At 38.2% G+C, this 13,600-nt stretch overlaps 1 protein-coding gene across 1 annotated transcript; it reads right to left on the reverse strand.

Moving 5' to 3' along the window:
- Positions 1–9,815: 9,815 nt before the first annotated feature.
- LOC142099970 (olfactory receptor 1C1-like) lies at positions 9,816–10,771 on the reverse strand. The gene has a single exon (XM_075183978.1). It carries the CDS (start codon positions 10,755–10,757, stop codon positions 9,816–9,818), a length of 942 nt encoding a protein of 313 aa, XP_075040079.1. The 5' UTR covers positions 10,758–10,771.
- Positions 10,772–13,600: the final 2,829 nt, after the last annotated feature.

Raw genomic sequence — 13,600 nt, forward strand, 5'->3', positions numbered from 1 at the left:
TAATTCCAAAAATAAGTTAATTATAATATGCAATAAATTCTGTCTCTCTGGGTGGGTGGAATGGAGTCTTTTTTTGGTCCCTCAGTCAATGATCTGGATCTTTGGTCAATGAATCACAGGCAAATCTTAAATAGAAATATTACTATTAGCGAAGTCATAATTAGTCTTAAATTAATAAGGATTTAACAATAGATATGAGTGACATTTTCCAAGACCCTAAACCTTTTACTTAATACTTATATTATTATTAAAATATTAAACATTGTTTATAGTCTCAAGAATGTTAATCTGGGACTGGTTCCCATAAGAAATTACTTTCCACACCTAGGTGTTTATATAAGAGTTGTGAATACAACAAAAGGCTTTGTTTATACTAAATATGTGCAAAACTAGTTTTTACACATAGGTTTAGGTTTCACAAGTGATACATGAGACTCTAATTAATATTCTAAGCAGCTAGTGACTGAAAAGTATTTATTTCGATATAGGAATCTAAGATCAGTGCAGGATCCACTTCTGCGCATGCAAGATTTGGGGCATGCGTATGCAGGGCTGGTGCCCCCATTAGACAGCTTTAGGCAGCTGCCTAAGGTGCTATACTCTGGGGAGGGGGGCACTGTGACTGTGTACCCACACTAACAATGTCTCTGAATGAAACATTGTTAATTAGGTGGCTATTTCCCTAATGCTGCAGTACTTACTTTAAATATAGGATCTCCGCATCCCTCTGGCGCCCGCCTCCTGATTCCAGCCCACCAGAGAGAGGGGGCTGGAAAAAATGTGGAAGAAAGGGCTACAGAATGCATGGAGAAAGGGGGCATTTTTATTAAGCAGGCAAAAAACAGGGTATTGTCTGAGTGTGACCAGTATTCCCCCACAAAAAAACAATACTTTCTTTTTGTTTTTAAATATAAAGTTTGTTTTCTAGTAAAAGCAAATTTTGTGAGAGACATTTAAGGACAACTTCATTTAGCGATCAAAAAACAGGGTTTTGGTGGAGTGTGTGCAGCCGGACCCCCTCCCAAAAAAAAAATATAAACATTTTAAAGAGCCAATCGTCTAAATTTCAATTACATAATTGTGGATCAATGTCAGATAAATTGGATGGCAGCTACAAGTAGCTCCAAATTCAAGTAGCATTACTTCTCTTGCCAATATGACGTTTCAGATTCTGACACTGTAATAATAGAGCAGCCCTCTTCTAAAATTCCTCAACCATTTGGAAATGTGAGGATAAGCAATAATGGTGATTATTTAGACATGAAAATTGAGGAAGCTACTTTGGAACTTGCAAATGTGCAAGAGAATGAGGGGGATAATTGTGGATCTGAAAATGAATGTGTTGTACTAGAACGAGATAATTAAGAGGATGATGACAATTGTGTAGCCACCATGGTACCACCTCATGCCCATGATAAACACATTTTATGCCAAAGCAGAAGACGAAAAAAGCACCTCTCCGGTTTGGAAATATATTTATCCAAACCATTGCAACATTTGTCAAAGCATCTGTAGCTTTTGTCAGGCCAAAATAAGTAGATGTAAGGACGTTAATCATCTAGTCACTTCCTCCCTGATACGTCATTTTCAGTGAGTTCATTCAAGTCGTGTTTCGAAACATGGCAAATTGTGTATAGTAGCAAGCAGCCTGACATGGGGCTACAGCCAAATGGATAGACAGTTGCAATCCTCACCGACATCAACACCTTCATCCTCAACCTCCTCATCATTAGCATCAAATTTTCCAGTCCAGTATCAAATTTTCCAATTGCCACTGACTCCCCTAATGCGATCTCTGAGTCCCAAGAGACATACTTGCATGCTGCAGCTGCTGCTGCTGGGGGTGATACATCTATACAGAAGGAGAACAAGAAGTGTAAGCATAATATTACACAATTGTCTGTGAACCGAGCGTTTGCAAAAAAAAAACACATTTTATAGTCAGCATCCTGTTGCACAGCAGATCACTAAAGCCATGACAGCTATTTTTTTAGTATTGGATGTGCGTTAAATTTTAGCCATCAATGCATCAGGTTTTAGACGATCAATTGAGGTAATATGTCCACGCAACGAAATTTCATCTCGTTTTCATTTCTCATGAACAGCAGTTGTAGTGGGAGGTAAAACAAAAAGTAATTCAGTTCATAGAAAATGCCATTGTACCGACTGTACTTAAAATAAAATATGAACAAAAGAAACAAAATTGTAACATAGCATAAAGTAGCAAATACAGTATTAATAATTCACAATTTATAATTGAAAGTCAAATTGTCCAATGCAAGTTTTTATTTTTTTTTATAAATGAAAATTTCATACAATCGTATCAGGTCATGTACTCATGGTTTGCTAATGTTTTACAAGTACAAAAGATGAAAGAAATATTTAAAGATGCATTTATGAAACAGGGATTATGTTGTGTGAATACATTTATTACAATTTTATCACAATAAACGACTACAATTGAGTTGTATTTATTTTGTATCTCCACCCCCATTATACTAACATATAATATAATATTATGGTTTTTTTTTAGTATTTCCAATAGATTATAAACTTGAGAGTAGACTGCAAGAAGATAGAACACAGAAAAAGAAGATTTCTTTTTTGATAACGTGGTTAGCCAGGGTGTTTACTGTGTGTTACTTATTCAAACAATACTGTATATTTTTCTTTGCACTGAAAACTTAATTGAAATAAATTACATAAATTAACTATATCATGTGTTGTTTTATGCCATCTGCATGCTGTATCTTATAGTTCATCTGCATTGTAATTAACTGCATGTATACAATGAACTATGTACCTGCTGTAAAATAGCTGTTTAATGTCTGAACTCAGCTCTTTAAGCAATTTAGAACTTATCAAAAACAAAGTTTATTTAACAAATCAAGGTAATGTTGATTTTACAACAGAGAGATATTTGTAATGTAAATTCTGAAGAACACTTTGTAATGTTTGTTTCTAAGTTATATATAGAGTACATGTAATTGCTTAGTTTGCAACCTTGGCTGTTTGTCATTAACTGCGTGTATTGCTCCAGTAATCACCTTAATATAAGGAAAGTATTTAATTTAATCTAAGCATTTTAATTGTCAAATTAATTAGTACATCATTTTCTTATATATAGTCTGGGTGTCTATCATTCTTTCTTTGTGCTAGTACATCATGACTGTAATATTGATTCATGATACATGGGGGTACTTCCCTTTACAAGGCAGCACCGCTTTAAATTTAAGTGCTGAAGACGCCGAACTCGCGGGTGTTGAAGAACCCGGAGCTTCATACATTTACCCCATGGTCTTTATAAGATCTCATAAAGTTGTCCTTCAGATGTGGTCGTTCAGACTTACAGCTGCTGCTATTTGCTCCAGTTCCAGCCCCCCAGGTGGGAATCTAATCGAGAAAAAGACAACCCAGGTCCCAGACAGAGAGCCACGATAAGGCAGAAATGCGTCGGGTAACTTGCTCCCTAAAGCGTCTCTGACGTAACTAATCAGTAATCACGCCAAGACGCAGTCAATGGAGGGGAGGTGAAGGGAGTCAGCAAGAATAATAAGCAGAAAAGAAGAAGACGAGAGAGAGGTAAGTAAACTACTGCAGGGATTAGACAGAACCGGATATGGGGAAAACATGGGGTGCTTGGAGAGATTGGGGGGGCAGCTAAAGAGAATGGGGGAGGGCCGAGCCTCATCGCTGATAATCCATCTGGCTCTAATATAAGGTGACTGTGGAAGTCCCCTCTTGAGAGAATGTGGATGAACTCTGGGTGGTCTTGGAATAAAGCTTCGTGCTCAATTTACTATTTTCATTAACCAACACATCCAAAAAATTGATACTTTCCTCACTGTACTGTAATGTAAACTTAATAGGAGTATTTAACCCATTGATATTCACAACACACTTTTTCGGCAAAGTGGGTCCCCCAGTCCAAATAATAAATAAAACATTGTCATAAGGTTTATACATAAAGACGTGCTCCTTGATTGTTGGATTCCAAAGATGTATTTTTCGTCAAAACCAAACCAAATTATTTTGCCTGTTCCAAGGCAAAATAATTCAACATCAATATAAACGTCAGGTTCTCCAATAAAAAATAAATATTGGGCCCCTTATACACGATATTAGATCTCATCTCACAACATCTCCACTGTCAGTAAAGCAGATTCATGTGGTATACATGTATGTAAGTAAACATATAAAATAACCAATAGGGACCCAGGTGGCAAAACCTTCCGCTGATTCAATTCATTCAGAAAATCCATCATGATATGTATATAGTTAGCAGGTTCTGTAAGGCTGCAGGAAGTTATCAATAAATATAGCAAATGGTTGTAAACCTTTCCCAGGCTGTAATAATTGTAGAATCGTGTTGTAGGAACAAAAAAAAAATGGCCTTTTTGTAATAAGCTCGTCCCAGTCGGTGTCAGAATACGTGAAGAAATAATAATACATTATGTTGTCTTCCTCTGCTATGTTCTTTTGGGAACTCCTGGTTTTTAACTTAAATTGGAGTTTAATTTTGATCTTATACTGACCCCTATAAATCCCCAGTAATCCGAAGTGATAAATGTTGAGATTGTAGGGCATATGTACGTCAATATAACATATCTATAACTCACTTTCACAAAAGAGAATATATGTCTACTATATAGAATTATTAAATGTTTTTTCTATGTTCTGGGCTTAATACCACTTCATTTTTGTTAATCAATATATTTATAATGTTATGTGTTACTGTTCCAGTTCGATTGAGTTTGCTCTATTAAACTTAGTTATTTTTGTTACGAAATGAATTTTTGACTACACCAGGAATATATTTGCTTTGAAAGATGAAATATAAGATTTCTTTAGCTGGAAAACGCTTTCACAATTTGTAAAGTACTTATAAAGCCGCTTGCTGGTCACACTTCATACTGCAAGTCAAGGGAAATCTGCCAGAGAAACTTCAAACATGGGACATCTGTGGATCATTCTATTTTTGGCTGTAGGTCTGAATGTTGCAGCGGGTGAGTTGTGTTTTATGTACAAGATAAAAGTATGAGAGTATCTGGTGCCCCAGTAGAATTAGCAGCTCACAGTTAAATGACATTAAAATATTTATAAAATGTTGATTTTTTTATTTCTGTTTAAGCTAGGTCAGGTGAGATAATGGTTTGTTATCTGCACCAGATATATTTTGGTCTATGTATATAGTAATTGATGCTTTCGTTTACCAGTGCATTGTCCTGTAATTCTTCTTTTGTATTTATTGTTTAAATATTGTCAGTGGGACTGTTCTCCAAGAACAATTGTCAATATTGTCTAGAAATAGAAGGAGGCCCTCATATCCTTCACCCTGTTTTAATACACTTCACTGGATTTCTATACTTTAACATTAACATTTTAACTTTATATTTCAGATGGAAAAAGGTGTATATCAAAATCTGCCTCTATACCATTATTTTAAGGTTATTAATAATAAAAATATAAAATGTTATAATTGATAATTCACTATACTGCCAGTTATGGATTAATCAGTGCCTCCAACAACAGATCCCGTTTTTCTTTCTTTTTCTTCACAATAGAGGTCAGGATCAGACAACAGTCAGTAACAAGGTACCAAATCAAGATCAAAGAGGGGTCAAAAGTAGAAGCCAAAGGTTCAGGACAAGTAGCGCTCAGTCAAAGATAGAAATTGAAATCCAGAAAGCTCCACCCAAGTATCAATACATTTGTTATTAATATTACTGACTGAGGTAAAGAGACTAGTGTGGCGAAATGAGGGGTTAATTTCACCTCAACCAGTCGGCACCTTGTATCTCACAAAGTGTGGTTATAAAACATGACCTCATAAGAGAAAGGGAGACAGTGTAGTGACTGTTGGACAGGGGTTGGCAGATGCAGAGTGGTGGGAAATAAAAATGAGAGGAGGAGCAGATTGCCGATAAATTAAAGTGGTTGGAGGTGGGAGAAACGAAGACCAGAGAGGAGGAGGAGGTTGCAGTAGTCCAAGTGAGAGATGATAAGTGAGTGGAAGGGAGTTTTAATAGGGTGAGAAACGGTCTGATACTGGAGATTTTTTTTTGTGGTGGGAACAGCGAGAGTTGGGATTGCTCTCAGGCAGCGAACTGGGGGGACTGAGGAACGAGTAATGTTGCCAATGGACAGAAACAGGGAGAGAGGTTAGGGGACACTGGAGGGTGGGAATACAAGTTTGGATTAAGACATATACAGTTTAGGGAAGCGCTGGGGCATCCAAGAGGAGATAGCAGAAAGACAACTAGAGACATGAGAGAAGAGAGAGGGGGAAAGGTCGGGGAGGAGAGATAAATGTGTATGTCATCAGCATAGAGATTGTATTGGAGTCTGAAAGAGCTGATGAGATCCCCAAGGGAAGAAGTGTACAGGGAGAAGAAAAAAAGACCAAGAACGGAGCCTTGGGTGATGCCGATAGGTAGAGGGGAAGATGGAGTCAGGGGTAGATACAGAGAAGGAGTTGTGGGAAAGGTAGGAGGACAGATAGTGTCACACAGACCAATGGATTATAGAATTTGTAGGAAAATATAGTCCACAGTGTCTAGACAGCAGAGAGGTCCAGGAAGATGGGTAAAGAGAAATGACCCTTAGATTTGGCAGTAAGAAGGTCATTAGTGCCCTAAGCAAGGACAGTGTCTGTTGAGTGGAGGGATAAAAGCCATATTGAAGTGGGTCAAGGAAGGAGTGGGAGGAGAGGAAGGTGGTCAGGCATTTTTAGACAATTTGCTCAAGAAGTTTGGAGACAAAAATGAAGTGGGGTAGTAGTGAGAGAGTCATAGTCTAGGGTGGGGGGTTTGAGGATGGGTGAGACGAGGGCATGCTTTAACAAAGAGGAAAAGGTGTCTGATGCACAGGACAGGTTAAAGAGGTGGGTAAGATGGGCGCATGAATTAGGAGAGAGAGAGTGGAGGAGGTGCTATGAGATAGGGTCAAAGGGGCAAGTGGAATGGGGAGAGTACACGAGAAGGGCCCTGACTTCATCCTCAGAGAGAAGGAGGATAGAGTGGGCAGGACGAGAGTTAATGCAATTAATTTAGTAGAGACAATAGCTAAGCACCAAGTCTGGTCTTTTATAGCTGCACTGTACCAGTCCCAGTGCATCGTGTGATTGTGCATCACGCCTTGTACACCCATATGAACAGACATCTTGACTTGAACACTTAGGAAGTCATTTACAATGTGCAAATTTGCTAAGGTGTAGTGAAAAATCCACTTTTAATGCTGTCATGTGACTCAACAGGGAAAATTTAATTGGCCGTGTTACTGACGAAAGTAAGGTGGCCTGCACACTATTACCATAATAGTGTGCAGGCCACCTTACTTTTGGCAGTAACATGGTCATTTTTAATGCTGGTTTTTGCTCGCAGCTCCCAAAAATCAGTATAAAAATGACCATATTAACGGTAATAGAATTAACACCGCTTTGAGTGCGGCTGTATTGAATTCCCCTCAATATGTGCCAATTTGCCTAGTTTTTCCACCAATGAGCATGGGTGCAAGGATGTTCCTTTCTACGTGTGATCTAGGCACGCAGGTGCAGCTAGGATTTCCAACCTGTGCAAAATCAAATAAAAATAATAATAATTACTATTATTATTATTATTAGTTTTAATATTCATTTGTAGAACACCACAGTGCCAAAACGTTACTCAGATGTTTAGCTCCATTCAAACTATTAATACATTTCTAAAAATATTTATATATCATTTAGAGAATGTAAGGTGATATGGCCCTCAAAAATCCTCAACCAGCCCCAGTTGCTCGATAGCTTGGGCAAGTTTCTAATAAAAAAGCAATAGTGAGACCCATCCTTAAACAGTTATTAGTGGATTGATAACTGTTAAATTTGTCAAGTTACACCTATCTGGACCCATTGGCTTCTAGTTAAAGTTTGTACAAGTGCTGACATGATGCGTGTTAATTAGGATTCCTCATTCAAAGATGAGAGCAACACTATCACTGGCGTAACCCTTTAAAGCAAAAAAAAGTAATATTGATTTATTAAAGGACTTTTCACCTTTTAATAAATCAGTCTTAGTCAGCGCCGGTGCTAGGGTCCTTGGCGCCCTAGGCACAGTGTGAAAATCGCCGCCCCCCCCCGTGTGAAAATCGCTGCCCCACCCCCCCATGTGAAAATTGCCGCCCCCCCACCCGTGTAAAAATCGCTGCCCCCCCTTTAAAAATCGCCGCTGCCCCCCCCCTTTTAAAAATCGCCGCTGCGCTTCCCTCCCCACCCCTCCCCATATCTTTCTTTAACTTACCTGCATGAAGTTGCTCCTCTCTGCTCTGTCTTCTCCCCTCCACTCACAGACACTGTCGGGCCGTGATGATGACATCATCATCACGGCCTGTCACTGTCAGTGAGCGGAGGGGAGAAGACAGAGCAGAGAGGAGCAGCTTCATGCAGGTAAGATTCAATAGCCCCTTCCCTCCTCTCCTCCCCGTGGATTTCCGTTTTTTTTTAATTTCGAGGCGCCCTGCAGGTCCTGGCGCCCAAGGCAATTGCCTAACCTTGCCTAATGGGAGCGCCGGGCCTGGTCTTAGTGCATTCAAAATCTTCAATGAGGAATCCCTGGCCAGAAGTGTCTCAGAACACCTTTATTTTGAGATAGTCTGGTGTGATTAAACTCCTCACACTACCATGAAGTTTCCCACTTCCTTTACAATGTTTTAAATGTTTTATATTTGTGGGAAGATGATTTCATGGGAGGTAGACACCATTATTTGTTTTCTCCTTTAACACTGTCAGTGTTGTAAAATTCAGAAAGAGAATTCATGAAAACATTTAATAACTTGCACTTTGCAATGCAAGACACAATTATGCCGAGTATATGATTGGAGCAGAACCTATTTTGAGACAGTCTGGAACCTTCAATGAAATAAACATTGAAATAGCTTTTATTATGTAATCCTGCTGCCATCTAGCATAGCATGTAACGATCACACATTGTAAGTATTGGATCTGATTGGGGTATAACTGATCTCAAGGGGACTGCTTTAAAATCTCTCCCCGTTGGACCGTTGGACTATATGGGTGACCTGGAGACGCTCCCATTTTAAGAAGGTCTTTGGAACGTGCCTTTTCTGATATTTCCTGAATATGCTATTAATACCTGTACCTGTCTGACAACCTGTAAAACTAAGTAAAAAACTCTTAAACATTATATATCCTTGTCTGTTTCCTTCTCTGGGTCTCATTTAGAGTAAATAGCAAAACAAACACAGTAGGCAAATTTGCGCCTTAGCAAAACCAGGTTGCAGTGCAGGGGTCAAATGTGCAGCAGATTTAGAATTGGGAGGGGCGTGTCCTAGCTCAACTCTAAATCGTAGTGTAAAAATAAATCTGTTCAATATTTGTGTGCTACATGCAAAAGCAGACGGTATTTTCCCCACATACACAAAAAAATAAAATGCAACAACTTGTCCAGGAGTAAATTTGCTCCTTTTTTTTTGCTTTGCTCCTAACGCTGTGTCAATGAGGCAGATTCAAGTCCAAAGCAATCTGCGCGAGGCGCCTCCTGAACGGCTGCGAGAAACCTCGCACGGATAATTTTTTACTGAAGCAATGCTGATTTCTGTTCGTGCCCCATAGAGGTGCGAGGAAAAAACCATGTTGCGTGTTACTGTAATGCAGCTAAAAACTCCTTCTTAGGAACATCGCAGACAATTGAATCTACCCCAATATGTCCATAATTGTACAATGGAACCTTATTATAAGTGCAGCTGAACCTGTCACTTATAACAAACCAAAACTAAGGGAAATTTATTTTGCGTTAAGAGAAGAAAGCTGGATAAACAATTTAAAATTTGAAGTATCTTTTCAACATATTGTCCATTGCTCTCAAAACCTGTTTATTTCTCAAACTATAAACTAGAGGGTTTAGCATGGGGACCACCGCTGTGTACAGCAAGGAGAGAACTCGGTCTTGTTCCTGATATTGCTGCGACTCTGGGGTCATGTAGGAAGTGAGCGTCGTCCCGCAGAATAATATTACAACGGTGAGATGGGACGAGCAGCTGGAGAAAGTCTTCACTCTCCCCGCTGAGCTACGAATCTTTATGATAGTAGCAATTATTGATGTATAAGAAGTTAATATTAGCATAAATGGTGTAAGTCCCAACAATATATATTCCACATATATCAGCATTTCAATGGCGGTTATATCACCACTAGAGAGCGCTATCATGGCTTTTAGATCACAGTATAATTTACTAATGTGTTCAGAATTGCAAAATGATAAATTAGAAACCAGCACAGCATATGGTAATGAGGTGAAAAAACCGACAATCCAGGAGGCAGAAAATAATGTAACACACAAGTATTTGTTCATAATAATTGCATAGTGCAGAGGGATACAAATGGCTACATAGCGGTCATAGGCCATAGACGTTAGGAGTAAAAACTCTGTCCCGACACAAAATGTGAAGAGGAACATCTGAGTGATGCATCCTGGGAAGACAATTCTGGTGTCTCCTGTTACCAGAATAGCCAGGAATTTGGGGAGGATGCTGGAGACGTAGATGATGTCCTGGACCGAGAGGTTACACAGGAAATAGTACATAGGAGTGTGAAGCTGGGGGACCAGACATATAAGACTAGCGATAATCAGGTTCCCCAGCACGGTCAGTAAATACATTAACAAGATCCCAATGAAAAGCACAAGCTGAAGATCTGCAGAGATGGAAAACGCCAGGAGGTGAAATTCTCTCTGTATTGTGCAGTTTGTGACATATTCCTTCATCGTTCCTGCAGACACCGGATCAAACACCGCAAAAGTGTAACAGAGTAACCAGATGGGCTTATTAAGTAGCTCATTCAGGGCACTGAGATGTCCTGCCTGATCCATATAATTTGCAACAGGATTTTGGAAATATCACACTAGTGGTAATGGAGAAAAAAGGGTAAATTTCTGTCCTAAATATGTTTCACTTCTTTACCGCCAAATAACCCCCATTTTTCAAACAATATTCGCAAATACTATGTAGAATATTGATATTTTATGGTCGTAATGTCTTATTCCTAATTTGGAGGGTCGTAAATCCCATAAAGGCAACAGTGGGTCTGATCAATTAACACTTCTCTCTTGTCTTTATATAAATTACCCTATGTGCTGGTTCCTCAAAATCTACAGCTGTTTACAGCTATTTACATTAAATTGTTACAAAGATATGTTTTTATTTTTCTATATCACAGATCATTTTGGACATATTTATATATTAAAGCGAAAACATCAAACCTGTCAGCTCACTCGCTGGGACGAGCCAAAGGTTGCAAATAACAAGTCAGCCGACTGCCGCACCGAAGAGAGAAGATTCATTGGCTGATTGATCACAATCTAACATAGATGTTACATTTAGTGATAACTAAACACTTGTTTGTTTTGTTTCATGAAATTTTGAAAGACTCAAATAAAAAAAAAAATATTACAACTGCTTAAAAAATTTCTGTCACACATAGTTTTATTAGACGAGCACCATTGGCCTAAGGGTAATCCTAACTTATTGAGTGATACATGAATAAAATAATATACATCAGCTTCTTATAAATCTAAAATTACAGTGGTCATAATTTTATTCTGCTAAAGCGTTCATTACACTATCCACAATACCAGATGTGATCAAGGGAGCTGATGCCTGTTTATTAAGAAAACTACTGAAAAACCAAACAATCACCATGGTTGATGTAAGTGTGCCGAATGTTCCTAGTCGACCTTTTTTTGCAGAATAATAGAGCAAGCTACAAGAATGGGTAGAAGGTCACATAATATTGGCAAGATATTTCAACTCCACAATCGATTCATCGATAGATCAACCCAAAAGGATAAGAGACTTTGCAGAAAATGATCACCCACAAAGTTACTTACAGACTCGTTTCAATGTGCTGGTCCGTGTTGGTATCCATCAATATACTTCCTACTACCCTTAAGCACACATCCACCACAATAGACAACTTCAGATACTGTATATAAAATCTCAGATAGAAAATATAATTACTCCAGCTCATCCTCCTATCTGGTTTATGCTGAAATTCCTTGCATCTGAATCTTTTAAATCCCATATGGAATACCATATACTAAATTATATAGACGACAATCTAGAAAATGTGCAATATTTTAATCTATTGCTTACATATTAGGCAGCGCTGTACGTGGGGATCGTGGTGCAAATAAATTACATATGAACACATGAAACAGAAGGTATAGAAGGAAAACATATTAATACCACTATTATCTTACTTTCAGGGGACAAGTTATGTTAACTAAATCTTACAGAACCTAAATCCCATAGATAATTTACAATAGATGGAGTAGTGTGTCTCAAAACCTAAATACCCCATCAACCTCTCTAATATATCTCCACACACAATATATTATGGACCTAGATATCACCAACATTGGCATGGTGAAATGGAAGGACATTTCTCCACATCTAGATCTTGAAAATATTTTGAATAATCACATAAAAATGGATAAACATTTGGTGTTTCGCTCCTACAAAGAAATTAATTTACTACATTTTTACCTTACACCAAAATTGAGATTTACTATTGGAGCCGCTCTAGATACTAATTATTATTAATGCAAAATACCTGAATCAAAGCTTCTAAATTGCCTAAGGATGGGCCCCAAAATTCGAGAATTTTGTGAAATTATACAGAATTACATCAACAATTAAAATTTAATTTCTTTTGACATGTGATTGGGCATTCTGGAATATCCACACAAGAGGAATGAACCATAAATTGACTGCAGGAAAAGAGTTTTAGGGCTAGATTTACTAAGCTGCGGGTTTGAAAAAGTGGGGATGTTGCCTATAGCAACCAATCAGATTCTAGCTTTCATTTATTTAGTACTTTCTACAAAATGACAGCTAGAATCTGATTGGTTGCTATGGGCAACATCCCTACTTTTTCAAACCCGCAGCTTAGTAAATCTAGCCCTTAGTGTTATTAATGATACCAGCAGCATCTGAAAACAGTAGTTTTATCTCAGTGGATCTCAACAGTTATTCCTAGACTGAGCTTGGAGGTCAGTCGGCTGTCATTCTTATTTCACAGTGATTGGATAGAAATAAGAAATATTAAGGAAACAATCACCGTATATATATATCAACCACGAAAAAGGTCGTCAGCTTACTTTATAGAACAATTCAAAAACGTCATCAGGTGGAAATCCCCTATAAATCTGTGATTGTGGTATCATTAAGAGAAGTCTGGTGTTGACTTTCTTTTAATTACCATGTTCAAAAGTGTCTGGAGCAACAGTTTAATCCCTATTGTTCTATTCTTCCCGGACTGGCTAAACAGACATTATACAGTTTATTGTTACAAATATACCATATGTTATTCTTTGACATGTTACATTTTGTTTATATAATATATATTGTATTTTTTATTCTAATTTGCCAAGATGGAAACTTTTACTAAAACACCATTACACCGATCAGCCACAATACTAAAACCATGCTTCTAAAATTGTATATGTCCCACCCCGTGCCTCCAAAACATCTGTGACCCGTTGAGGCATGGACTCCACAAGACCTCTGAAGGTGTCCTGTGGTATCTGGAACCAAGGCGTTAGCAGCA

This window comes from Mixophyes fleayi, chromosome 8, assembly GCF_038048845.1.
Source record: "Mixophyes fleayi isolate aMixFle1 chromosome 8, aMixFle1.hap1, whole genome shotgun sequence".
NCBI lineage: Eukaryota > Metazoa > Chordata > Amphibia > Anura > Limnodynastidae > Mixophyes > Mixophyes fleayi.